Here is a 27,062-nt window from a genome sequence, read left to right on the forward strand (position 1 = left end):
TTGTATGATACCTTAGGAAATAATACAAAGGGAGTGTGTTGTTTGTTTCTCTTATTTTTTTTTAATATTTGAGCAAGTGATTTGTGATGGTGAAGGTTCTAAAACAAGAATTACACATTGCTACTGTTTTACTTTGTACTTCATGTTCAAAGGCAGTGTTGGACATAATATATTCTCATATTTTAGACTATGAGCATGCTATTCCAATGTACCTAGAAACTTTTTGTGACATTCTGCTACTTTCCTTGTTCGTTTACCAATAGGAGATGTTAAACATGTCTAAGGAAACAGCTTCTTGTTTTGTGAACTTCACCAGACTACAGCAGATCACAGACATTGAAGCTGAAATCTACCAGGTAAATCATGTTGAGCTTTTCACTTTCTTTTTTTTTTTTTTTTTCTTTTTTTTTGACACAGAGTCTCACTCTGTCACCCAGGCTGGAGGCTGGAATGCAGTGGCACGATCTCAGCTCACTCCTAGCTCTGCCTCCCAGGTTCACACCATTCTCCTGCCTCAGCCTCCTGAGTAGCTGGCACTACAGGCGCCCACTACCCCCACTGGCTAATGTTTTGTATTTTTAGTAGAGATGGGGTTTCATCGTGTTAGCCAGGATGGTCTCGATCTCCTGACCTTGTGATCCGCCTGCCTCGGCCTCCCAAAGTGCTGGGATTACAGGTGTGAGTCACCGCGCCCAGACTGAACTTTTCTCTTTGTACTTCTAGTATAGGAAAACAAAAACAAAAGCTGGCCAGGTGTAGTGGCTCACACCTATAATCCTCGCGCTTTGGGAGGCCAAGGTGGGAGGACTGCTTGAGCCCAGGAGTTTGAGACCCTGTATGGGCAACATAGGGAGATCCCGTCTCTACAAAAAAATTTAAAAAGTAACCAGACATGGTGGCACGCACCTGTAGTCCCAGCTCCTTGGGAGGCTGAGGTGGGAGGATCACTTGAGCTTAGGAGGTCGGGGCTGCAGTGAGCCATGTTTGTGCCACTGTACTCCAGCCTGGGTGACAGACGGAGACCCAGTCTCAAAAACAAAATGTGATCCTCCCATCTCAGCCTCCCAAGTAGCTGGGACTACAGGTGTGCACCACCACACCCAGCTAATTTTTTATTTTTAGTAGAGATGGGGTTTCACCATGTTGGCCAGGCTGGTCTCGAACTCCTGACCTCAGGTGATCCACCCACCTCGGCCTCCCAAAGTGCTGGGATTACAGGAGTGAGCCACTGTGCCTGGCCCCGGATACTCTCTGATTGAGCTAAATGTTACTTTTGTTCCCCATGTAGAAAAACCTGGAAATTGAACTCCTGAAACTAGAAAAAGATACAGCAGATGTTGTTCATCCTTTCTTTCTGGGTAAGTGGTTTGGTTTTAGTTAAGTGGATAATCACTGGAATTTCAGCTTTTTCTTGGATTACTGTAATAAGCACCAGTCAGTCAAATTATGATGCACCGTCGTTTTTCCAGGTGTTGTTCCAAAGCTAACGAAGTCGTCTATTTCTATGCTGAAATAGAAGTTCTGTTGGCTTTAGTAGTACAAACAGCATAAAAAGTGACTAAATTGGCTCTTCAAAGTCAGGAGAACTTGAAAGAAAAGTCTGAGGAACTTTCAGATTAAAGGTGACTAAAGGGACATGACAACTAAAGCACTGTACGATCATGGATTGATTTTTTTTTTAATGAGATGAAGTCTTTCTATGTTGCCTAGGGTAGTCTTGAATGGCGCAAGCAATCCTCCCAAATCAGCCTCCCAAGTAGCTGGGATCACAGGTGCATACCACCATGGCTGGCAATGTATTGAATATTTGACGAGAAAGTTTTCTTGTGGCCAGGTGTGGAGAGTCACGCCTGTAAACCCAGCACTTTGGGAGGCCAAGGTGGGTGCATTGCTTGAGCCCAGGAGTTCAAGATCAGCCTGGGCAACATGGTGAAACCCTGTCTCTACAAAAAATACAAAAACTAGCCAGGCATTGTAGTGTGTACCTGAAGTACCAGTTACATGAAAGTCTGAGGCAGGAGGATTGTTTGAGCCTGGGAGGTCGAGGCTGCAAGGAGTTGTAATCATAGCACTTCACTCCAGCGTGGGTGACAGAGTGAGACCCTGTCTCAAAAATTAAAATTCTTTTTGCAGTAAAGGACATTATTGGGATACTTAGTGATGTTTAAATATGGGCTGTACTAAATATTGGTAGTATTGTATCAATGTTAAATTTTTGAATTTGGTAATGTGCTATAGTTATATAGAAGAATGTTCCTGTTCTTGGGAAATACATGCTAACGTTTCACAGGGAAAAAATATCATGCTGTCTGCAGCTGACTCTCAAATGGATCAGCAAAAATAAAGAGAGAGAGAGAGAGAGAGAGAGAGTGTGTGTGTGTGTGTGTAGAGAGAGAAGGAAGACAAAAAGAAAATGTAGCCAAATGTTAACAATCAGTGAATATAAATAAAATGTATATGTGAGTTCACCAATTTTTTTTTAAACTTTTCTGCAAATCTGAATTTTTTCAAAATAAGAATTTTAAAGAAAGGTCAATTGGCAGCCATTAACTGAATGGGGAAAATAATGAGATAATCAGAAATAGCTTGTAAGATGACTTTAAGAGTGTCACCCTGTCACCCAGGCTGAAGTACAGGTCACTGTAACTTTAACACCTGGTTTCAACTGATTCTCTCAAGTAGCTAGGACTACTGGCATGTGCCACCATGCCCAGCTAATTTTTTTTTCTTCAATTTTTTTGTAGAGATGAGGTTTTACTATGTTGCCCAGGCTGGTCTCAAACCCCTGGCCTCAATTCTCCCAGTTCAGTCTCCCAAAACACTGCGATTACAGGTATGAGCTAGCGCACCAGCTAAGGTGACTCTTTTTCGATGGTCTTTTATAGACTATTAGCATCAGAGATAGGAAAAAACTTTGTGTTAAGAATACAGCTCTGGCTATTAAGAACTGAATAAGAGGTAGAGATGAGAAACACAGAGAAAGAATTTAGCACTAGATTTGGTTATCACTAGGAAAAGAGATAATAGAAATATATTACATATACAAAAACCAACTAAAAGAAAATTGTTGAAAATGAAATTGGTATTGGTATTAATACCAATTATTAATACAGAGGAGACAGGAGGGTAATGATGGGATGAATTTTTGACATTGGTGGTGTTAAACCAAGGCAAAGAAGAAATTATTAGTGATTCTGTTATTTGTCCTATTGCTAACTGTAATTACTATATTTAATTTGTATAGCTCAGAAGTGTCATACTCTGCAAAGCATGAATAATCATTTGGAAGCAGTGCTGAAAGAGAAGAGATCCCTTAGGCAAAGACTGTTGAAACCCATGTGCCAGGAAAACTTACCGATTGAAGCTGTTTATCACAGGTTAGACTGAAAAGTAGAAATTAACAGTTACACCTGTTTTCTCAGTTTACTTTTTGTTTTGCAGTTACTTTGCAGCAGAATTCATAAAACAATTAGTGATTCTATTTGTTAACATTATTAATGTTGATATATTAAACCAGAAAGAAAATCGTTGCTTTTAAACCACTATACCTATGGCAAAAAGAAAGAACTTGGCTATCGTGTTTTGGGAATTACAAATTATGACTTTAGTGAAAGAAATTAGATCCATAACATGTAACAAAAATTGTATGTGAAGTAAATTCATTGTTGTAAAGTAAATTCATTGTTGAGTTAATGTTGCCTATATATAAAAATTCTATTGTGGGCGTTTAACTGGGGCAGATGAAAACACTATCAACTAAGGGAGGAAAAAACCTGGATTCTGTTCTCATCGCTACTGTTTATATGCCTCAAAGCCTTGAGCAAATGATTTAAATTTTTCACTTGGTTTCCCAATAAATAGAATGGAGATGACTTCTATTGCCCTCTTCCTCACAGTATTACAAGTATCAAATTGAAGATGTAGATTATGACTAATGATAAATACCAGCCTGGGCAACATGGCAAAATCCCATTTCTACCAAAAAAACAAAAACAAAAAACAAAAATGAGCAAAGCATGATGGCACACACCTGTATTCCTAGCTACCTGGGAGGCTGAGCTGGGAGGATGACCTGAGCCCAGAAGGTCAACTCTGCAGTGAGCTGTGATTGCACCAGCCTGGGTAACAGAGTGAGACTCTGTCTCAAATAAATAAAAAGCAAGCATCTAGGGATCTCATTGCTAACTTTCTCCACCAGTGCCTCACTAGCTTAAGCAAATCAGTATCTTCTCTTAAGTGTCAGATTTTTTATTTTGTAGGAAAACCATAGATATGCAAAAACTTATTCTTCCAAAAAGACAAAACAAGGCTGGGCACAGTGGCTCACGCCTGTAATCCCAGCACTTTGGGAGGCCGAGGTGGGCTGATCACTTGAGACCAGGAGTTCGAGACCAGCCTGGCCAACATGGTGAAACCCTGTCTCTACCAAAAAATACAAAATATGCTGGGCATGGTGGCACATGCTTGTAATACCAGCTACTGGTGAGGCTGAGGCAGGAAAATCACATGAACCCATGAGGCAGAGGTTGCAGTGAGCTGAGATTGTGCCACTGCACTCCAGCCTGGGAAACAGGTGAGACTCTGTCTCAAAACAAAAAACAAAACAAAACCCCTTTCCTGTGGCTATATTCAGTATCTCTTTAGTACATTATCATTACCCTTAGCGTATATACTGTACTACATCTAAGAACTGGGCAATGATTTGAAAGCGTTTTTGCAAATGCAGAGATTCAAAGTAGCTTTCTATGTAGGCTATTTCAATGAAGTACATTTATCCTTATTGTCTTCATTCTTCACAGAGAATGAGTAGGTTGAAATGGAATGAGGCCGGGCGTCATAGCTCACGCCTGTAATCCTAATAATTTGGGAGGCCAAGATAGGTGGATCACTTGAGGCCAGGACTTTGAGACCAGCCTGGCCAACATGACAAAACCCTGTCTCTACTAAAAATACAAAAAGTAACTGAGTGTAGTGGTGCAAGCCTGTAATCTCAGCTACTCAGGAGGCTGAGGCACAAGAATCACTTGAACCCAGGAGGCGGAGGTTACAGTGAGCCGAGATTGTGCCACTACATTCCAGCCTGGGCAATAGAATGAGACTCTGTCTCAAAAAGAAATAAATGGGGCCAGGCGAGGTGACTCATGTCTGTAATCCCAGCACTTTGGGAGGCCGAGGCAGGTGGATCATGAGGTCAGGAGATTGAGACCATCCTGGCCAACATAATGAACCCTGTCTTTGCTAAAAATACAAAAATTAGCGGGGCATGGTGGCATGTGCCTCTAATCCCAGCTACTCAGGAGGCTGAGGCAGGAGAATTGCTTGAACCCAGGAGGCGGAGGTTGCAGTGAGCCGAGATTGTGCCACTGCACTCCAGCCTGGTGACATAGTGAGACTCCATCTCAAAAAAAAAGAAAAAGGAAACAGAATGGGATTTTTTTTATCTAGGGAAATTCCTTTACTTACATGAGAAAATGATTATGATTAACATTGAGGTTTCTTTAACATTAAGTTGGATTCCAGATATGATTACTGTTATCTCTTTCCATTTTTTTATTGGATGACAGGTTGCTTAAAGTGAAAGAGAAGGACCTTTTTTTAATCACTAATATTTCTATGAATGCAGGAAGGTTGTTATTGGCTCTCTAGGCTGATTGTAATTCTTATCTCAAATTAAAAGTCCTGATTAAAGAAAAAGAAAAAGAATGCAAAACAATTAAACTTTAGAAAATGGTTAGGCCGGGCACAGTGGCTCAAGCCTGTAATCCCAGCACTTTGGGAGGCCGAGACGGGCGGATCATGAGGTCAGGAGATCGAGACCATCCTGGCTAACACGGTGAAACCCCATCTCTACTAAAAAATACACAAAACTAGCCGGGCGAGGTGGCGGGCGCCTGTAGTCCCAGCTACTCGGGAGGCTGAGGCAGGAGAATGGCGTGAACCTGGGAGGTGGAGCTTGCAGTGAGCTGAGATCCGGCCACTGCACTCCAGCCTGGGTGACAGAGCGAGACTCTGTCTCAAAAAAAAAAAAAAATGGTTGACTTTTTTCTTTCTCTTTCAGATATATGGTACATTTGCTGGAATTGGCTGTGACTTTCATTGAGAGATTAGAAACCCACCTTGAAACAATTAGAAATATACCTCATTTAGCTGCAAATCTAAAGAAAATGGTGAGTATTAATATAACTATCTTTAGTTATTTTATACTAGAATCTTAGAGGTATGCTCTCCCAGTTTAGCTTTTTAATAGCTAATATTACGAGCTAGTTATTTTTTAAATCAAGAAGTGTTTTCTTGGCCAGGCAGGTGGCTCACGCCTGCACTTTGGGAGGCCGTGGCAGTTGGATTACTTGAAGTCAGGAGTTGGAGACAAGCCTGGCCAACATGGTGAAACTCCATCTCTACTGAAAATACAAAAATTAGCTGGGCATGGTGGTGCGCACCTGTAATTCCAGCTACCCAGGAGGCTGAGGCAGGAGAATTGCTTGAAACTGGGAGGCAGAGGTTGTAGTGAGCCGAGATTGTGCCACTGCACTCCATCCTAGGCAACAGAGCAAGACTCCATTTCCCAAAAAAAAAAAAAAAAAAAAGAAGTGTTTATTTATTTAGACCTTGGATTTAACATTTTCTTTTTCATATCATTTTTCTTTAGAAGCCATTTTAAATTCTTTTATTCCAACATTTAATAAACATGTGTTGCCTTCATTGTGCTGTGGCTATGCTACATGTATTGTGAAAGATAGATATGACCAAACCCTGCCTTCAAATTCTCAATGTTTGGTGAGATAGCTATAAAATATGTATTTTCTACTTTATAGGATTGTATTTGCATAATCGATGCAGCAGAGAATTATAAAGAGATGCCATCTATTGAGCATAGAAAAGGGAGGAATTACTTCCAGTCTAGGAGGATTCTGAGTAGGATAGGGGTAGGAAGACTTCAATTAAGTTTTTGTTTTGTTTTTTAAATAGAGACGAGTTCTCACTATGTTGCCTAGGCTGGTCTTGAACTCCTAAGCTCAAGTGAGCACCTGGCTCAGCCTCTCAAAGTGCTGAGATCACAGGCATGAGCCACCACGTCCGGCTTCAATAAAGATTTATTTAGGTGTTAGCAGTAAGCCGAATCTTTTTTTTTTTTTTTCTGAGATGGAGTTTCACTCTTGTTACCCAGGCTGGAGTGCAATGGCATAATCTCGGCTCACTGCAACCTCCGCCTCTTGGGTTCAAGCGATTCTCCTGCCTCAGCCTCCCAAGTAGCTGGGATTACAGGCGCCCACCACCACGCCCTGCTAATAGTTTGTATTTTTAGTAGAGATGGGGTTTCGCCATGTCGACCAGGCTGGTCTCCAACTCCTGACCTCAGGTGATCCACCTACCTCGGCCTCCCAAAGTGTTGGGATTAAAAGCCTGAGCCACTGCGCTTGCCAAAGTAAGCTGAATCTTAAGGAATAGGTGAAATTTAAGTATGGGGGAAAAGTGATACTCCACTTTGGCTGGTGCCTAAAGGTATTGAGGAGATTAGCTTAGGGTTAGTTTATGCAGTGCCTTAAAAACCAGACTAAGAATCTTAGACTTTACTGTCTGAGTACTGGGGAGCCATTGAATATGTGTGTGTGTATGTGTGTGTGTCTGTGTGTGTGTGTGTTTTCTTTTTTTAGTGAAGGGTGCAGAGGAGTGACTTGATTAGAACTGTGCCTTAATCATGGAGAAAATATTGGATAGAGCAGACTGAGCCTTGCTACTCCTAAGTATGGGCAGAGAGTATCAGCATCACTTGGAAGCTTGTTTTAAATACAAAACTACAGACATCATGCACCCTAGACCTTCAGAATCAGAATCTTATGTTTTAACAAGTTCCTCAGGTGATTCCTGTGCACATTAAAGTTCGATCAGCTCAGGCCAGGCGCAGTGGCTCACGCCTGTAATCCCAGCACTTTGGGAGGCTGAGGCGGGCAAATCACAAGGTCAGGAGATCGAGACCATCCTGGCCAACATGGTGAAACCCCATCTCTACTAAAAATACAAAAATTAACATGGTGTGGTGGCGCACACCTGTAGTCCCAGCTACTCGAGGGGCCGAGGCAAGAGAATCGCTTGAACCTGGGAGGCAGGTTGCAGTGAGCCGAGATCGCGACACTGCACTCCAGCCTAGCAACAGAAAGAGACCCCGTCTCAAAAAAAAAAGTTTGATCAGCTCTGGGTTAGAAGACTAGGCAGAGAAACCAAAGGCAGAAAAACCTGGAGACTAATTTACAGTCATTCAGATAAAAGATGTAAAGCGCAGAAATACAGAAGATAATTTTTTTAGATTTTGGAGGTCAAATTTTTAGAACTTGGCTATGAATTAGACAAGGGACACATCAAAGATAATGAAGTTTCTAGTCTGGGTGACTTGAAGGTGAATAGGATCAAGTGTGGGTTAAAGAAGTTAGTTTGTTTTTTGACACATCTTGCACATGTAGTAAATGGTCAATCACTGTTGAACTGTAGTTAAACTGAGTTTGAGATATTGAAGGTACATCCAGATAGAGATTACCAATAGTCTTAAATATGGGCCTGAATTTTAGGAACGGGGTTAGGTTTAGCAATATAAATTGAGGGTCATCAATTTATATCACTCAATATAAATTGAGGGTCATCAATTTATATCACTCAATATAAATTGAGTGATTATTGAAGACAAAAGAGGTGAACTCATAAAGAGTAGGTTGGTACTATAAAGTGGGAAGGCATAGTTTTAAGGAACTTTTGAAGTAAGGGGCTGGAAAAAGATCAGGTGTTAACCTTTGGTATCAATTATTCGTGATATAATGAATTAATAAGAGACATAATTTCTCCTGTTTCCCTTTTCAAATGTTACAGAACCAGGCTTTAGCAAAGATGGATATATTGGTGACTGAGACAGAAGAACTGGCAGAGAATATACTCAAGTGGCGTAAACAACAAAATGAAGTTTCGTCTTGTATCCCCAAAATATTAGCTGAAGAAAGTTATCTTTATAAACATGATATTACAATGCCTCCTTTACCTTTTACTTCTAAAGTTCATGTCCAAACTACTAATGCCAAGTAGTCATCAACTTTATTTTTGCTTAATTATGTGTAGTCATATGAAGTCTATTTCTAGTTGACTGTAACATGGGTATTAATAGTCTTTGCTGCTAGTAATACTGAATGAACCTGCTTTATGTTGGAGTATCAAGATCTCAGGTTCATTAAGACCAAACTGACTTTTCCTTTGTTTTTCGTATATTTTTATTCTACCTTTCAGTAAAACTAGAGAAGATAAAAAATAGCCATGACAATTTATTAACATAAGTGAATTAACCATTTCTCAGGCAGAAAATTCTCTTTTTTAAAAAATGTGTGTTTATGGTCTGGTGTGGTGGCTCACACCTGTAGTCCTAACACTTAGGGAGGCTGAGGTGGGCAGATCGCTTAAACCCAGGAGTTCAAGACCAGCCTGGGTAACATGGTGAAAGCCCGTATCTACAAAATATACAAAAAATTAGCCGACCATGGTAGTGCATGCCTGTAGTCCCAGCTATTCAGGAGGCTGAGGTAAGAGGATCACCTAAGCCTGGGAGGTCATGGTTGCAATGAGCCATGATCACACCACTGTGCTACAGCCTGGACCACACGTTTCCCAAAAAAAAGTGTGTTTCTGGCCAAGCACGGTGGCTCATGCCTGTACTTTGGGAGGCCCAGGTGGGCGGATCATGAGGTCAGGAGTTCAAGACCAGCCTGGCCACCATGGCGAAACAACTGTCTCTACAAAAAATACAAAAATTAGGCTGGGCGCAGTGGCTCACGCCTATAATCTCAGCACTTTGGGAGGCCAACCCAGGTGGGTGGATCACTTGAGGTCAGGAGTTTGAGACCAGCCTGGACAACATGGTGAAACCCCGTCTCTAGTAGAAATATAAAAAATTAGCCAGGCATGGTGGTGGATGCCTGTAATCCCAGCCACTTGGGAGGCTGAGGCAGAAGAATCGCTTGAACCCAGGAGGCAGAGGTTACAATAAGCCGAGATTGTGCCACTGCACTCCAGCCTGGGCGACAAAGTAAGACTCTTGTCTCCAAAAAAAAAAAAACAAAAATTCGCCAGGCATGGTGGCATGCGCCTGTAATCCCAGCTACTCAGGAGGCTGAGGCAGGAGAATCACTTGAGCCCAGGAGACAGAGGTTGCAGTGCACCCAGATCGTGCCACCACACTCCAGCCTGGGCAACAGAGCAAGACTCTGTCTTCGGAAAAAAAAGGTGTTTCTGAATTAGAAGAGTCTTCTTGAATCTGAAAATGTCTGTGGTGATTATTCCTATGGGAATGTCACTAAGTATGCAGAAAAGAGTAACATAGCCAGCCTGACTTATCCTTTGAAAGGCCTGATGATAAGGTTCGTCCTTGGCTGTTGCATCTGGGAACTTAGATATCAGGTGTCTTGGTCTGTTCTGCTGTCATAACAGAATTACACAAACTATTTTATAACGAATAGAAGTTTATTTGGTTGATGGGTGTGGAGGCTAGGCAGTCCAAGAACATGGCGCCAGCATCTAGCGAGGGTCTTGCCATGGCAGAAGGCGTCATATGGCAAGTGAGCATGAGAAAGATATATGGGTCTAAACTTAGCCTTTTATCATGAGCCCACTCCCGAGATAGCAGCACTAATTCACTAATGAGAGCAAAGCCTTCCTTACCTAATCACTTGTTAAAGGTCTCATAACACTTTTACAATGTCAATTAAATTTCCAACACTTGAACTTGGGGGACATATTTAAACCTTAACAGGAGGGCTCCACTCACTGAAAAGAGTGGTTCATGGTAACTAACCTGTTTGTACAATGTGGTGTGTGCTGAACACCTGCTTTCTTCCTGGGAGTCTAGAATTTTGGTACATGGTAGGTAGAAGGTACCTACATGACCAGCCCCCAGTAAAAACCCCGGGCACTGTATCTCTAACAAGCTTCCCTGGTAAACAACATTTCTCACATGTTGTCACAATTCAGTTGCTGGTGGAATGAAACAACACATATGTGTGACTCCACTGTTAGGGGACTCTGGGAACTTATACCTGGTTTCCCCCAGACTTTGCCTCTGTACCTCTTCTCTTTGCTGTTTTGCTTCATATGCTTTTGCTGTAATAAATCATACCTGTGTGATGATATGCTGAGTCTTGTGAATTCTAGCAAATCATGGAACCTGGAGGTAGTCTTGGAGACCCTGGCACACAAAGCAGTTCCTGAGTGTTCACTGGCAGCTGTAGAAAGAGGCAAAGAAGAAACAGCAAAGAAAAGGGCACATTGTGGTATAACTTTGGAGGTTTACCTTGCAAAATGCTCAGATATTTTACCTATCTGAGGTTATTGTGCATATAATAGAGAGTGATATACTAACAACTGCCTCAGGATATACTCTTTTTAATCAGTATTGTAACTACCCTTGGCTTATTTTACTTTTAGACTTGGGGTTCTGTTTTGCAATAAGACATGTACATCAGTTTTGTTTTTTGTTTTTTTCTTTTCTTTTCGAAGACAGGATCTCACTCTGTCACCCAGGTTGTTGAGAGTGCTGAGAGTGTGGTATGGCCTGATCTTGGCTCACTGCAGCCTTGACCTCAGGCTCAAGTGATCCTCCCACCTCAGCCTCCCAAAGTGCTGGGAGTACAGGTGTTAGCCACCGTGCCTGGCCTCATTGCACTCCTTAACACAAGAAGACTTCAACAATGATGAGTAAAATAGTTGTTTATAAGGAAGCAGGATCATTACCAAAATAAATCTGGCTAAAACAACAGGAATCGTGTTTTAAAGCCTACTTTGCTAATTTTTACTAGTAGGATAGGAGTGGTAATATCTCGAACATTACATAGGCATAGCCTTTAGTTGTATTTCATCAAAAATCTCTTCATACCCCACGTTGGTTTCAAAACATACCATGCTTTTTCTTGATGTTATTTCGTATATTCATTTTTGTGTGTGTGTGTATGTCACAAATATTGATATGCCTGGTTGTTTATTTTTGTTTTCTATTATGCCTTTTTCAAAATATAAAAATAAACCTGTAATTTCTAACTAAAATTTTGTAGTCCTAGTCTGAATTTAAAGTGATAGAAAGGACTGATGTACTCTTTAGCTTATACAGTATAGGCATACAGGCTATCAGAATCAAAAGAGCTGGAGGTAAGTTAAGCCTGAGGTCCACTTTAAAGCGAAAAGCTAATTTAATACTCTTCCAGAGTCAATCAGTGCTGATTAATTTTTCTTTAATTATTCAACTTTTAGATGTGTGGATACTAAAAACAAAAAATCAGCTCTGCATGCCTTTTTTTTTTTTTGAGATTGTCTTGCTCTCACCCAGGCCGGAGTGCAGTGGCACAATCACAGCTCACTGCACTCTCAACCTCCTGGGCTCAATGGATCCTCCCACCTCAGCCTCCCAAGTAGCTGGGACTACAACTGCGCCCCACCACACCCAGCTAATTTTTAAATTTTTTTGTAGAGATGAGGTCTTGTCGTGTTGCCCAGGCTGGTCTTGAACTCCTGGGTTCAAGCAATCTTGGCCTCCCAAAGTGCTGGGATTACAGGTGTGAGCCCCTTGCACCTAGCCTGAATGTCTGTGTTTTCTACTTACACTAGAAGAGGTGTGTGATATTTGCAAATTTATTACCAGCATAGTAGTGATACGTTTGTGAAGACCATTCTGGAGTAATTGAGATGCTGCCTGGTTTTCCTAGCATTTTTCTTATTTCTTTCTCCATGTGACTTTACCAGTCTGACCCCTGATTTATCCTCTGAAACCCTCAGTGAAGTCAGGAACATAGTCTGAGGATTTCTTGACATGCAAAATCTATAATAGAGTTGAGATTTTAATAAGACTGTAATTAGTGTATTGTGGGATTTCTTCACATATCTATAAAACACATGAATTTACATAAAAAGTTTATCCCACAATTTGGGGAATCCACTAATTGAGTTTACTGAAAAATTATGCATTAGACCCTTGAACAACATAAGTTTGAAGTGCACAGGTATACGCAATTTTTTATTTTATTTTATTTTTTTGAGATAAGACTCTCATTGTCACCAGGCTAGAGTGCAGTAGTATGATCTCAGCTCACTGCAACCTCTGCCTCCTGGGTTCAAGCAATTCTGCCTCAGCTTCCTGAGTAGCTGGGATTATAGGTGCACACCATCTTGTCTGGCTAATAGAGACAGGATTTCACCATGTTGGCCAGGATGGTCTCGATTTCTTGACCTCGTGATCCACGCACCTTGGCCTCCCAAAGTGCTGGGGTTACAGGAGTGAGCTACTGTGTAGGGCCACAATTGTTTTTTTTTTCAATAAATATACTGGAAATTTGTTTGGAGCTTTGTGACAACTTGAAAAATTCACTGGCCAGGCATAGTGGCTCATGCCTGTAATCCCAGCACTTTGGGAGGCCAAGGCGGGTGGGTGATCACCTTAGGTTGGGAGTTCGAGACCAGCCTGACCAACATGGAGAAACCCTGTCTCTAGGAAAATTACAAAATTAGCTGGGAATGGTGGCACATGCCTGTAATCCCAGCTACTTGGGAGGCTGAGGCAGGAGAATTGCTTGAACCCAGGAGGTGGAGGTTGCAATGAGCTGAGGTGGTGCTATTGCACTCCAGCCTGGGCAACAAGAGCAAAACTCTGTCTCAAAAACAAAAAAAAGAAAAGTTCATAGATGAACTGTGTGGCCTACAGATATCTTGAATGCAAAAGATATATGTAGATACTGGTCTATCATTTACTACTCCAAAATACACAAATCTATTAAGAGTTAAATTTTATGAAAACATAGACTGTACCTGTAAGCAAATTTAAAATGCAATATTAAATTATAAGTCCATAGCTGCCACTGTCTGGCCACAGACCCGCGCTCTTCGCTGTCGCTCACCATCTTGCACAGAGTGGCCCCGGTTCTGGGGTTTGGTGCCAGAATTAAACAACCATCATGTCGAGCAAAAAGGCATAGACCAAGACCACCAAGAAGCGCCCTCAGTGCGCGACATCCAGTGTGTTTACCGTGTTTGACCAGTCACAGATTCAGGAGTTCAAAGAGGCCTTCACGACTGATCAGAACAGAGATGGTTTCATCAACAAGGAAGATTTACATGATATGTTAGATTACTTCTCTAGGGAAGAATCCCACTGATGCATACCTTGATGCCATGATGAATGAGGCACCAGGCCCATTAATTTCACCATGTTCCTCACCATGTTTGGTGAGAAGTTAAATGGCACAGATCCTGAAGATGTCATCAGAAATGCTTTCGCTTGCTTTGATGAAGAACAGGCACCATTCAGGAAGATTACCTGAGAGAGCTGCTGATAACCATGGGGGATCAGTTTACAGATGAGGAGGTGGATGAGTTGTACAGAGAAGCACCTATTGACAAAAAGGGGAATTTCAATTACATTGAGTTCACAAGCATCCTTGCTTGTGAAGAAACATGGAGTAAAAGACAAAGATGACCGAAAAGAACTTTAGCTAAAACCTTCCAATTACATTGTCTTACTCTGTTTTATTTCTCACACACTTCCCCCACCTTCATAGAACCTGTTGCATGCAACTTAGTTTCACGGTTTTGCCTCTTTTTTTTTTTTTAATGTATTTATTCCAGACCTTTCTGCCACTTAGCACTTGTATAATCAGACTGGAAATGGGGATGAGGGCATAAATTGTATTGAAAAAGAGATCGCCAATAAAAATGCCTCCCCCAAATAACTCTATAAACTAGTAAGTACTGTACTACTGCAATTTTGTAACTGCCTCCTGTTTTAGTAAGTGTTGCCAGTATCTGCTTAAAACTCTGTGATGCTAATCATCAGAGCAGTTCCTCTCTTCAGTAAACTGTGTATTACAATAAAACGTGATCTCTTGAGGTTCTTGAGTGTTTTCACCATATTCAGTGCAATACCATAAGCCTTGAATAACATCAGGGGACCAGTACAAAGTGCCACTAGTGATGCTGGAAGTGCTCTCAAGAAGCAGAGAAAAGTCATGACATTACAAGAAAAAGTTGAATTGCTTGTTATGTACTATAGATCTGCAGCTGTGGTTGCCTACCATTTCAAGATAAATGAATCCATTGTAAGGCCCATTGTAAATTTTTTTTTTTTTTTGAGACGGAGTCTCGCTCTGTCGCCCAGGCTGGAGTGCAGGGGCCGGATCTCAGCTCACTGCAAGCTCCGCCTCTCCGGTTTACGCCATTCTCCTGCCTCAGCCACCCGAGTAGCTGGGACTACAGACGCCCGCCACCTCGCCCGGCTAGTTTTTTGTATTTTTTAGTAGAGACGGGGTTTCACCGGGTTAGCCAGGATGGTCTCGATCTCCTGACCTCGTGATCCGCCCGACTCGGCCTCCCAAAGTGCTGGGATTACAGGCTTGAGCCACTGCGTCCGGCCGGCCCATTGTAAAATTTTAAAAAATTGTGCAACCATGACCACAGCTACACCAGCAGGCACAAAAACCTTGCGCTTTTTGTGAAATACCTTTTTTATAGTTTATTTTTATTTTTTAATTTTTGTAGAGATGAGGTCTCCCGATTTTGCCTAGGCTGGTCTCAAACTACTAGGCTCAAGCAATACTCCTATCTTGGCCTCCCAAAGTGCTGGGATTACAGGCGTGAGCCGCCATGCCCGGCCCTGAAATATCTTTTTATCTCATATTGAAAATGCAGCTTTTGGCCGGGCGCAGTGACTCACAGCTGTAATCCCAGTATTTTGGGAGTGGGCAGATCACCTGAGGTCAGGAGTTTGAGACCAGCCTGGTCAACATGGTGAAACCACTTTACTGAAAATGCCAGTAAAGGATGGTTTGATAAATTTGAAAAGATTTGATTTACAATATGTCAATATAACAGAAGCAGCAGCTTCTGCTGACCAAGAGGGAGCAAATGAGTTCCTAGACACCATTAAGGAAATGATTGAGAAGAAAGGGTATCTGCCTGAACAGGTTTTTGGTGCATATGCAAGTGCCCTATTCCGGAAAAACAAATGTCACAAAGGACATTTATCAGTAAGGAAGAGAAGCAAGCACCAGGATTTAAGTCAGGAAGGGATAGGCTAATATTTTGTGCAAATGCAGTTGGGTTTATGATCAGCACTGCCCTCATCTATGCAGCTGCTAACCCTCAAGCCTTGAAGGGAAAAGATAAACACCAGCCACCTGTCTTTCGGTTGTACAAGAAGACCTGGACAATAATCCTTTTTCTGGATTGGTTCCCTCTCTGCTTTGTCCCTGATGTCAGGAAGTACCTTGCCAGTAAGAGACTGCCTTCTGTTATTTTATTTTATTTTTTTTAGACGGGGTTTCATTCTGTCGCCCAGGCTGAAGTTTAGTGGCCTGATCTGGGCTCACTGCAGCCTCCGCCTCCCGGGTTGAAGTGATTCTCCTGCCTCAGCCTCCCGAGTAGCTGGAATTACAGGCGCTCGACAACACGCCAGGCTAATTTTTGTATTTTCAGTAGAAACGGGGTTTCTCCAGGTTAGTCAGGCTGATCTCGAACTCCTGACCTCAGGTGATCTGGCCTCAGCCTCCCAAAGTGCTGGGATTACAAGTGTGAGCCACCGCACCCAGCCTGCCTCGAAAATTTAACCACAGAATTGACAGTTCAAGCAAACGCAGAGAATAAAAGTATTTAGCAAATTACTTTACAAACTTTTGGAACAAAACTTAACTGATTTACTTGACTTTACATAGCACGGACACCAAGTCAAAGAACAAAAACTATTTCAGGGTAAGCGGAGCCGGGAACAGACTTGGCACTGCGTCCTCGCGGTCCACTCGGCTCAGGATTGGCTGAAACTGGGCTGGCACTGATGGGCCCGGCGCGGCACGCAAGGGTGGGGGCGTCCCAGGAGGCTGTGGGTCGGAGCAAGGCGGGCCGAGCCCGGGCGTCCTCCCGCCCACCGACTAGCCAAGGCTAGGCCGGCACCACGCGGCTCGGGCTGCAGTGCGTGCTTGGGCGGGGGCGACCCGGGAAGCTTCGGGTGGAGCGAGGCGGAGCGAGCGCTGGCATCCTCCCGCCCACGAGGCTAAGGAATGGCCGAGTTTCGGAAAGAACCTGCCTGCTCCGGCTGCTGCGCGTGCTTGGGCGGGGGCGAGTCGGGAGACTTTAAGGAGGATTGAGGGGAGGCGGGGCCGGGAGTTCTCCCGCCCACCGGGCTCAGGATTGGCCGAAGCTAGGCAGGCACCGCCCCGCTTGGGCGGCAGCTCCCGTCCGCCCGGGGGCGTCCCCAGAGGCGCGTGGGGCGGGCGGGGCTGCGTTGGGGCTGTGTCTGGGCTTAGGGCGGGGGCCTGGGATGCTGCCGCGGAGCTGACTTGCTGGACTTGGTTTGTGGCAGACGGATGGCGAACGTGCGGGTCGCCGTGCGGGTCCGGCCGCTCAGCAAGAGGTGAGTTTGGGCGGGAGGGGGCGCCTGAGGCTTCGCAGCAGCTGAGAAGAGCTGGAGGTCAGCGTCTCCCGCTCCAGAGATTCTGGCGCGCGGAAACCGGTGACAAAGTGACCCGGGGGGTCGGGGTCCGGAACCCACGGAGGCCTGTCCGGACGGGACCTCAGTCGAGCTTTCGCGTTGTGTCCTGGGGATAGCGGTTCTCGGACGGCCGCGGGAGGGCTGCCCTGGGTGAGCGTCGCTGGCGTCCTGCCAGCAGGAGTTTCGAGGGACCGCGGCTCGAGGCTCGCGGCGTCGGGTTGGGCCTTTGAGAAAGGCTGGGAGAGGGATGAGCATTCTCCTCTCTCCTTTGGGGGGCTTGGGTGTACCCATGAGGACTGAGGCTGAGTGTTGTGTGTTCCTGGGTGCGCATGGGTTTCTCTGCGAAGATGTGGAGAAAGCAGAAGGTGAGGGCGTGAGGGGGAAATTGAGGCCCACCAGGTCGCGGTTTCTTTCTATGTTTGACAGCTGACTTAATCCAGGACGGAACTGTTAAGTAGGGGAAGTTGTTCCAACCCCTTCCTTCTGTCAGAGCCCTCAGTGCCCGTTTCCTCGTGGCTTATTTTGATCCCGCACCTCTCATCTCAGCCCTTGAGACATCCAGTGTGCAGCCACGAACTTTTTTCTCTTTGTCACCAGATGAAGTGTTTTTTAAAGATCAAGTAGAGTTTGTTGACAGGTGGAGAGAGTGTAAAGAGCCTTCTATGTAGTAAGACCGCCAAGAGCAAAGGACTTAGACTGTGAAGGACTAACTAGAGGTTAAGTTTTGGTGGGGAAGGGGTGGTTGGTGTGGAGAGGAGTGAGTGGTGGGAGGTAAATCTGGCAGAGTGTCCTTTGGGGACCAGAAGGCACATGTTGGAATTATTTGGCAAGTTTAAAAATCTCTAGGACGTAAGATAGTTTGATAATTGGGCAGAAGGATTAAGAAAGGCATTGTCTCCCATAATAAAATTTCGTACTAGTGAGGATTATGTTCGTCCTCATATGGAAATGATTGTCTTTGAAAAGTCTTGGAATTGACAGACTAATGAGAAGAGCAATGAAATGGAAAGAAAGAGAGAATAGGAAGAGGGCAAAAGAGGTACACTGAAGAAAGAGGGAAAGCAGATGCCTGAACTGCTGCCTTTTGATTGGTAAATGGCTTGGGACACCTGGCTTCTTCGTAACTGGATGTGGTAGCTCAGGGCTGGGGGATTTTTCATATGTGCAGATGCTACTCTGGAGGTAGCCTTTGGTATATTCTGTATTTGTAAAACTGTTCTTTTAGGGTTTTCAAGATAACAATATTGACCACTCCTAACAGTAACTTCTCAGTTCCTTGGACACTAGGAATTTATTTTTTAATTTTTATTTTATTTTATTTTTTTGAGACAGAGTCTGGCTCTGTTGCCCAGGCTAGAGTACAGTGGATGATCTCAACTCACTGCAAGCTCCGCCTCCCGCATTCCCGCCATTCTCCTGCCTCAGCCGCCTGAATAGCGGGGACTACAGGCGCCCGCCACCACACCCAGCTAATTTTTTGTATTTTTAGTAGAGATGGGGTTTCACCGTGTTAGGCAGGATGGTCTCAATCTCCTGACCTTGTGATCCGCCCACCTGAGGCCTCCCAAAGTGCTGAGATTACAGGTGTGAGCCACTGCGCCCAGCTGAACACTAGGAATTTATAATAGCATGAATTAGATTAAGAAAATGATGCTGAAATTGGTTTACTTGCAGCCGCAATAGAGAATAACGTATCAAACAAAACTGAAGTGAAAAAGAAAAGCACAATTTATTTACTTTAGCTCAAGTTAAGAGCCTTGAGCAGCAAGTGGTAGGATGTCAAGACTGTAGATACCCAGGTGTGAACAGATTGTAGCAGGCTGAAGATTCAGGAGCAGATACAGATAAACCCAGTGTGGCCCTAGCCAAGAGGTCCGGATCACTTCCCTCTTCTCACAGAATCCTGCAGAGATGGCAGCTATTCTTCAGAGTGTGTTATACGGTCTTCATTGAGGCTTATCTGAATGTGGGGAATCTGGTGATTATATGGTTTGTTCCAACCTTCAAATAAGTCATTGGCACACACTCAGTTGACAAAGTCATTGGATCTGATGTGCTTGGGAAGAAATCTTACAGACAATCTGGCCCAAGCTTCTATTTTTTATTTTTCCAGATGACAGAATGGTTTGGCTTAAGTTCTAAAAGTAGTTAGAGCCAAGATTTGATTCATTAGACCTACTGCTCTTTCTGAGATTACAGAAAAGTTGCACTTGTGTCTCAAGTGCGCATTTATTCAGTAGGACTAGAGTTGACCCTCAATTTTTTCTTTTCTTTTTTTTTTTTTTGGTGATGGAGTCTCACTCTGTCACCCAGGCTGGAGTGCAGTGGCATGATCTCAGCTCACTGGAACCTCCGCCTCCTGGGTTCAAGCGATTCTCCTGTCCCAGTCTCCTGAGTAACTGGGATCACAGGCGTCTGCCACCATGCCTAGCTAATTTTTGTATTTTTAGTAGAGGGTTTCACCATGTTGGCCAGGCTGGTCTCGAACTCCTGACCTCAGGTGATACGCCCGCTACGGCCTCCCAAAGTGCTAAGATTACAGGCATGAGCCACCACACCCAACCTGACCCTCAATAAAATGATACTGCTGTATAGGAAATGGTTTTGATGTCCTCCTCTCTACCTCACAGTTTCCCATAATCAGAAATTCCATACCTCATTATGAAATTGCTGCCCCTTGTCTACCCCCAATTAACCATTGTGAGAACACATCTGATCTGCCAATACTGTAGGCTCTAGAAGACTATTTGCCCTTCAAAACTTACTCTTAACCCACTGTATAGCTTTTTTTAAAAAAAGTTTTTTGAAGAATATGTAAAATGAGATTTGGAGTTTAATTAAAATCAGAACAGGGATACATTAAACAAACAAAAGATACTTTTCTAATTATCAATTTTTGAGACTCAAAGCATCCCCAAAACATTGGCAATCCAGCTTATTCCTGAGAGACAGCCATCACAAAAGGTTTTCACTCTGAACTATTCACATTTTTGTAGCAGAAAACAGAACAAGGTTCTGCAGACATCCTCTCTTCTAAAATGTGTTCACAAACAGGGTCTTTTCATAGTTCAAAAGGAAAACAAACAGGTTTCTTTTGTGGCCAAACAGCCTGTGACTCTTACCCTGGGATCTGATTTCTAAGAAAGTTCAGGACACCAAATCCAACCAGAAATTCCCAGGACACCAGTGGCTACTTAACTATGAGGGGATCGATGCTTTAGTCTTTCTATGAGGGGAGTCATTCTCCTGGGATTATTATGCGTGTCAATAGTCCCAGGAGAGGTAGGTGGGAAGCAGGGTGAATGCAAAAGCTAAAGGGTCAGAGAAAAGAATGAGTCTTTCACAAACAACCCATAACAAGGCAGAATGGTCCAGTTTTACAAACCACCCACTATGAGCTCCAAACATGCACACCCAAAACTGGAGGGGAAAGGAAAGAGCTCCTGAGAGATGAGGAGAGACAAAAGATGGTGACATAGAACAGCAGACTCGCCTATGAACATTTCTCACCTTCCTAACACTGGAAGATGTTTAATTAGAAAGTTGCTGTTCAAAATGGTACTGAAAACATATTTAAAAATAGGTCTGTAGTCATCTTAAAAATAAAAGGTCACTTCTCAGATAAGAGGAGTGACAGATATTCTCAGATGCTAACACTTGAGGTATCTTTGATGTAAATTTGAAAAATGGCCAGGTAGAGAAAAAGGAAGGAAAGGAAGGAGAGAGGAAGACAGAGAGGGAGGTAGGGAGGGAAATTCAGAGTATGATAGGAAAGGCAAGAAAACTGGGAGGAACACATTTTTTAAGCCCATGCTTATCTATCTCAGCAGCCAAACAAAGCAGATCCACAAAGGAAAAAAAATGCAGTTATTTTCTAAGAACATTCTGAAAATCGACTTCGAACTCAAAACATAAGGAACTGCAATCTGAGAACAACTATCACAATGCTAACTGGACTTAAAAATGACTACTGAGACTGGGTACTCAAATGGGTCAATGCTCTTCAGAGGTCATTCTTAGGCATTATCTGACACAATACTATGATCAGGCCTTACCCACCAAGTGGAGGCCAAAGTGCCTCTATTACTTGCTATGGACCTGCTCTAGGAGCCGACAAAATCACTTGGCTTTCTTGAAGTACAAGAGGATTCTGCCAGCAACAAGATGCAGGCAGGGAGGAATGGCAGAAGAAGAGCAAGACTGGTTACCAAGGGCTCTCTTCTGATGTACAGAGTTAAAAATGACTGCACAAATGTGCTAAGTAAAAGAATGGGAAGATGAACTGTAATACCAAAGACAGAAGACATTCCTCCCAGAGGAAAGAAGGGCAGTGGACCTCAAAACAGTGTCACAGGGTAATGCTACCAGAGTTGCACAAACTGTGCTCTGTCCCAAGGGACAAATACCTCAAGGTAAAAGGAAAAGCAGCTCTCTTTTTATCATTTCCCCCTGCTGGTTTTAAAGACCCACGTCCAGAATCTTGCAACACTGAACCATAGGTGGGATACAGGGAGGAGAGGCAAAGGGTAAGGAACATGAATGGTGTTAGGCCTACCAAGCCTCTGTATCCCTTCCCCAGACTTCCCCATTTCTTCCCAAGCACAAGAAGAAGCCAGGCAGTTGTAGGTTGATATTGTGTTTGGGACAAAATTGCAGGGTATGAGGGTGACTCAGTAAAGGAGAGCCTAGGAGGCCGGGCATGGTGGCTCATGCCTGTAATCCCAGCACTTTGGGAGGCCGAGGCAGGCGGATCACAAGGTCAGGAGTTCGAGACCAGCCTGGCCAATATGGTGAAACCCCGTCTCTGCTAGAAATACAAAAAGTTAGCCCGGTGTGGTGGCAGACACCTGTAGTCCCAGCTACTTGGAAGGCTGAGGCAGGAGAATTGCTTGAACCCGGGGAGGCGGAGGTTGCAGTGAGCCGAGACCATGCCACTGCACTCCAGCCTGGGCGACAGGGCAAGACCAAAGAAAACTAGGAAAGCCAGAGTTTAACTGTTTTCCTCTAATGGATGCTTAGCTCTACAGAAAATACACCAAGGACCTTCAATCTAACTTGTTTAACTGGGAAGGGGAACAGGGGACGGGGAGAAGAAATGGTCAGATGAAGCTTATCTTCCCATCATCTTTGGCACCCAGAGGAGGAGTGGGAGGTGGAGAATGTAATGGGGACTGTTGGTATTGCCTCTTCTGTCTTTTCACTGTTGATCCTATTGGCCAAATCAGGTGCATTCAGGTGTCCATGTTGCTGCTTTTCTTCTAATCCTTGCAGGAGAGTCACATGTTCATCTCCAACTGAGCACCACCCCCAACTGCATGTTTCCTGTCAGGGTTATTCAAATTACTTCTACTATGGAGTCTTCAATTAAGGTGCCAGGGCTAGCGACTCCTGGGATATTGGGCAGATGGCAGGGTGGGGTCCTAGCCATGGGAGAACTGCGAAGATCCAACAGAAATTTTCTATCATAAATGATTAGTTCCTCCTGGTGTGGTGGAGAAGAGCGTCCCCTCGGGCGTCGTGCTGTAGTCATGAGGTAGCTAATGGCCACGGTGTGGGTGGGGAAGGCGCGACTCTGGCTGGGCGGGTGGCCGCTGCCGGCGGAGGAGGACATGGCTGTGGGCGCGGGCTCTGGGCTTTGTGTGGCGGGTAGGCGGCGGCGCCGGGCCGGTCTGCTCCGGCCCCTCGGGCCAGCGGAAAAGCGTGCTCTGCGCGCTCCTCGCTCGCTTCCTCTGGTTCCCTCGTCCCGCTACACCCCTGCCGCTCCATCTTCGGGCCTCAGCAGCAGCAGCGGCGGCGACGACGATGACAGGAAGCCTATATAACTTTTTTTGTTTTTGTTTAAGTCTGTAAAATAGGGATAACTACTTCAATGATTTTTATGAACATTTGATAAAACAATACAACAATTTTTATTCCTCAGACCCCTGTGCTTGGCTGTCTGGTTTTTAAAAGTTTTACAAGGGGTCAGGCACTGTTTCTTATGCCTGTAATCCCAGCACTTTGGGAGACTGAGGCAGGAGCATCGCCTGAACCCAGGAGTTCGATACCAATCTCTGTCAACAAAAAATAAAAAAATAAAAATTAGCTGGGCATGGTGGCACGTGCTTGTAATCCTGGCTACTTGGGAAGTTGAGGTGGAAGAAATGCTTATGCCCAGGAGATTGAGGCTGCAGTGAGCTATGATTGCACCACTGCACTCTAGCCTGGGCAACAGAGTGAGATCCTGTCTCTAAATAAATCAATAAATAAAATTAAATCTAAAGACCCCTGTCTCACTGTGCTTCTCCTACCCCTAGTTCTCTAGGTCACAGCCTGGGAAACCTGAGGAAGGATAAAAAATAAGACTGAAGGTATTGTCTCAACTTTCAGGTTCTAGGCTAGGAGTAATTTAATTGATAACTTTCATTGTAGTGGAGGATGTACTAATTAATTTAATTCTCATCTGTTAACATTTTGGTCATGAGTACTTTAGCTGTGACTTTTTATATTATGAAAAAAGATAGGCATCAGGTGTGTGGGTCATCTGGCTTAAGCCCATTAAAGTGAGTGTAGAGATTATTTAGTTGTTAGCAGTATTACCACATAACTGCAACATAGGAAGATTCTTGAGGATCTTGGCCCTCCTAATTTAAGAAGATATAAGGAAAGGATTTGAGAAATATATTCTCAGGTCTCAGCAGAGAGGATTCCAATACTTTGTGTGTGTGTGTGTGTGTGTGTGTGTGTGTGTGTCAATGTCAATATCCATGCTCAAAATGCTATGGAAAATGAGAGATGATGCTGTGTTACATGCTGGGCCAAGGATGGTCTCTGGAGTTTCTTTTGAGAGATGAGATCTTGCTCTGTCACTCAGGCTGGAGTGCAGTATCGTGATCATAGCTTGCTGCACCCTTGAACTCCCGGGCTCAAGCAATCCTCCTGCCTCTCAGTCTTGCAAGTAGTTGAGATTATATGTGCAAGCCACTGCTCCCTGCTCTCTCTAGGGTTTCTAAGCCTGACTTTAAGGTATAATTCAGAGCCTAGGCTTCGTGGTCAGACAAATATGAGTTTAAATCCTAGCTCTGCCACTGATAGCTGTGTGACCTTGGACAAGTTACATAATTTCTCTCAGTTTTAGTCCTCTGCCTGTAAAAATGATATGTTAGCAAACTATGTCAGGAGGGTATGTAGGAGGATAGCATAAGATGAAGAACAATATGTAGTGCACCTAATACAGTGCCTCACACATAGAAGGTACTAAATGTGAATGTGAGCTGTTCCAGAGCCAAATTGTAAAGATCCAGGGAAGCATGCCAGCGAGGGGATTGCTTGACGCGACACTTATAGCCATTTATGGAGACAGACACTTCTCTTAAGGCTACAGTAGTAGGGAAATACTTTGTCCCACTAGCACTGGTTTCAGCTTCTTTTTTCTTGATTTAAAAAGAAAAGCAACATTTCTTCTGAGTTTGGGTCTTGTTTCTAGGGAGACCAAAGAAGGGGGAAGAATTATTGTGGAAGTTGATGGCAAAGTGGCGAAAGTCAGGAATTTAAAGGTAAGCCTGAAATTGTTTTTCATTTTCTTTCCATTGAGGAGCTAATATTGTTACAAGGGCTTCCAGGCTGAAGGTGTATATGTGAATGTGTTTAGAGTTGGGGAGGGAAGGGTATATAAGGGGAATAGTGGGAAGAGCTGTGCCAATCATAAAGCAAATTAAGAAATCAAGAAGGTGGCCATGCGCAGTGGCTCACACCTGTAATCCCAGAACTTTGGGAGGCCGAGGCGGGCGGATCACGAGGTCAGGAGATCGAGACCATCCTGGCTAACACGGTGAAACCCCGTCTCTACTAAAAATACAAAAAATTAGCCGGGCGAAGTGGCGCACGCCTGTAGTCCCAGCTACTCGGGAGGCTGAGGCAGGAGAATGGCATGAACCCAGGAGGCGGAGCTTGTAGTGAGCTGAGATCACGCCACTGAACTCCAGCCTGGGCAACAGAGCAAGACTGTGTCTCAAAATAAATAAAATAAATAAATAAAATCAAGAAAGAAGTGCAGGGCATTTGGCTGCTGCAGCCTAAGTTTTATCAAATAGGGTGCAACTGTTTGGGAAATTAGTTGGTAGATGTTTTGAAAGTAAACTCGGGATGTTTTGGGGGCAATAGTTAAATCATGCTGCAGGCAATCCATATTCTATTTAACTCACCTGACCACCAGTTAAACTTTGTGCTAATCTTTTCAGTTGGTACCACTTTATCTAGAGACATTATTAGGGATTTTAGTATGCACCTGGTAATGCAGGGTTTATTTGAGCTATACTGAGATCCAAGCAACATCTTTCAGATCCCAGAAGGGAGTCAGTCACTAACCTGGGTTTTGTTACAAATTCTCTTTCACAGATCTGACTGAACTTTGAGTCATGACTGGACAGACACTTGGAACTTCCTTCCATACCCCTCAGTCTCCCTTAGGGCTAATTTTCTCCATCCTGTTCCTCCATTTACTAGGCAAACAGAAGATGGAGAGGTTTCTTTCTTTCTGGGCCTTGAGGAGTGGAGAGAGACTGGGGAAGCTGACCATGTGACTATTGCTATAGTCAGCTTGCAGGTGGCACTCAGCATTCCTGAGAGCTGAGGAAACTGGCAAAAGTGAGAGTTACTTGGACCCCAGTCTTCACAGTCATGCCTGCTCTCTTGTTACTCCTGTGATGTGATTTGTTTCCTCTTGTCAGTAGTTCTCTGCTAAAAAACAATGGGGACCTACCAGACTTTCAACAGGGCTCCCCAGGGACAAAGGACCTTTTATTCTTTGCTGTCTCTTATTTATATCTCTGTTGCCTAACCACTTCAGCTGCTTTGTTCTAAGATCTCATGTTTTTGTTTCTAAGAATCAGTCAAACTTTAATCTGCCTTCTGCACACCTCCCTGGCTGCTTGCTTCCCTGAGGTCAGTTATCCATGTAGAATCTCTTAATCATTCTGGCAGCCTCATTCTTCTGTCGTTTGTGAAGGCTGGTGTCAGGGTTGTCTTTCCCCGTCCAGAGTGTATAAAATAAGGCATTTTTGTGAATAACGCCATTCTCTCCAGTACTTGGAGGTCAGTGCAAGGCCAAACTCTGGCTCTACTCTCATCTACCTTGAGCAGCTAGATTGCTTCTGGCTCTTCTGTCCAATGTGGTGTCTAATTGGAGGTTGAATATTCCAGGAATCTCAGTGAAAGCCCCAGGTTGATGGAGCCCATCAGGCACCATGGCCACACTACTCACACACTCCAGGATCCTCTGCAGAAATACTTAGAAAAGAATATAGGTTGAGCATCTTAATTTGAAAATTTGAAATCTGAAATCCTTCAAAATCTGAAGCTTTTTGAATGCTGACATGACGCCACGAGTGGAAAGTTTCACAGCTGGTTTCATGTGATGGGTTGCAGCCAAAACTGTTTTATGCACAAAATTATTTTATGCACAAAACTGTTTTATGCACAAAAATGTATAAATTTATCTTCAAGCTATGTTTATAAAGTGTATATGAAACATAAAAGGATTTCATGTTTAGACTTGGATTCATCCCCCAGATATCTCATTATGTATATATAA

General features: G+C 43.8%; 2 protein-coding genes and 2 pseudogenes across 10 annotated transcripts in view; 3 read left to right on the forward strand and 1 right to left on the reverse strand.

Annotated features, from left to right (window-relative positions):
- Positions 1 to 12,069, forward strand: part of HAUS2 (HAUS augmin like complex subunit 2) — a 20,466-nt gene extending 8,397 nt beyond the window's left edge. For 4 of the 6 annotated variants that reach the window (XM_008016892.2, XM_008016890.3, XM_038009882.2 and 1 more), the window contains 5 exons: positions 264 to 356; positions 1,289 to 1,358; positions 3,245 to 3,377; positions 6,059 to 6,167; positions 8,860 to 12,069. In XM_008016892.2, the coding sequence (XP_008015083.1) occupies positions 267 to 356; positions 1,289 to 1,358; positions 3,245 to 3,377; positions 6,059 to 6,167; positions 8,860 to 9,069 (612 nt within the window). In that variant the 5' untranslated portion in view covers positions 264 to 266 and the 3' untranslated portion in view covers positions 9,070 to 12,069. The remainder of the gene's footprint in view (positions 1 to 263; positions 357 to 1,288; positions 1,359 to 3,244; positions 3,378 to 6,058; positions 6,168 to 8,859) is intronic. The other 2 variants (XM_038009885.2, XM_038009883.1) reach the window with 2 other exon arrangements.
- Positions 12,070 to 12,187: 118 nt separating this feature from the next.
- LOC103245763 (myosin regulatory light chain RLC-A pseudogene) lies at positions 12,188 to 14,899 on the forward strand (annotated as a pseudogene).
- A 2,338-nt stretch (positions 14,900 to 17,237) lies between these two features.
- Positions 17,238 to 27,062, forward strand: part of STARD9 (StAR related lipid transfer domain containing 9) — a 151,846-nt gene continuing 142,021 nt past the window's right edge. For all 4 annotated transcript variants that reach the window (XM_008016888.3, XM_008016887.3, XM_073012084.1 and 1 more), the window contains exons 1-2: positions 17,238 to 17,413; positions 24,957 to 25,026. In XM_008016888.3, the coding sequence (XP_008015079.3) occupies positions 17,367 to 17,413; positions 24,957 to 25,026 (117 nt within the window). In that variant the 5' untranslated portion in view covers positions 17,238 to 17,366. The remainder of the gene's footprint in view (positions 17,414 to 24,956; positions 25,027 to 27,062) is intronic.
- Positions 22,021 to 23,178, reverse strand: LOC140710376 (eukaryotic translation initiation factor 4E-binding protein 2 pseudogene; annotated as a pseudogene).

The sequence above is a fragment of the Chlorocebus sabaeus genome, chromosome 26 (genome assembly GCF_047675955.1).
Source record: "Chlorocebus sabaeus isolate Y175 chromosome 26, mChlSab1.0.hap1, whole genome shotgun sequence".
Classification (NCBI taxonomy): domain Eukaryota; kingdom Metazoa; phylum Chordata; class Mammalia; order Primates; family Cercopithecidae; genus Chlorocebus; species Chlorocebus sabaeus.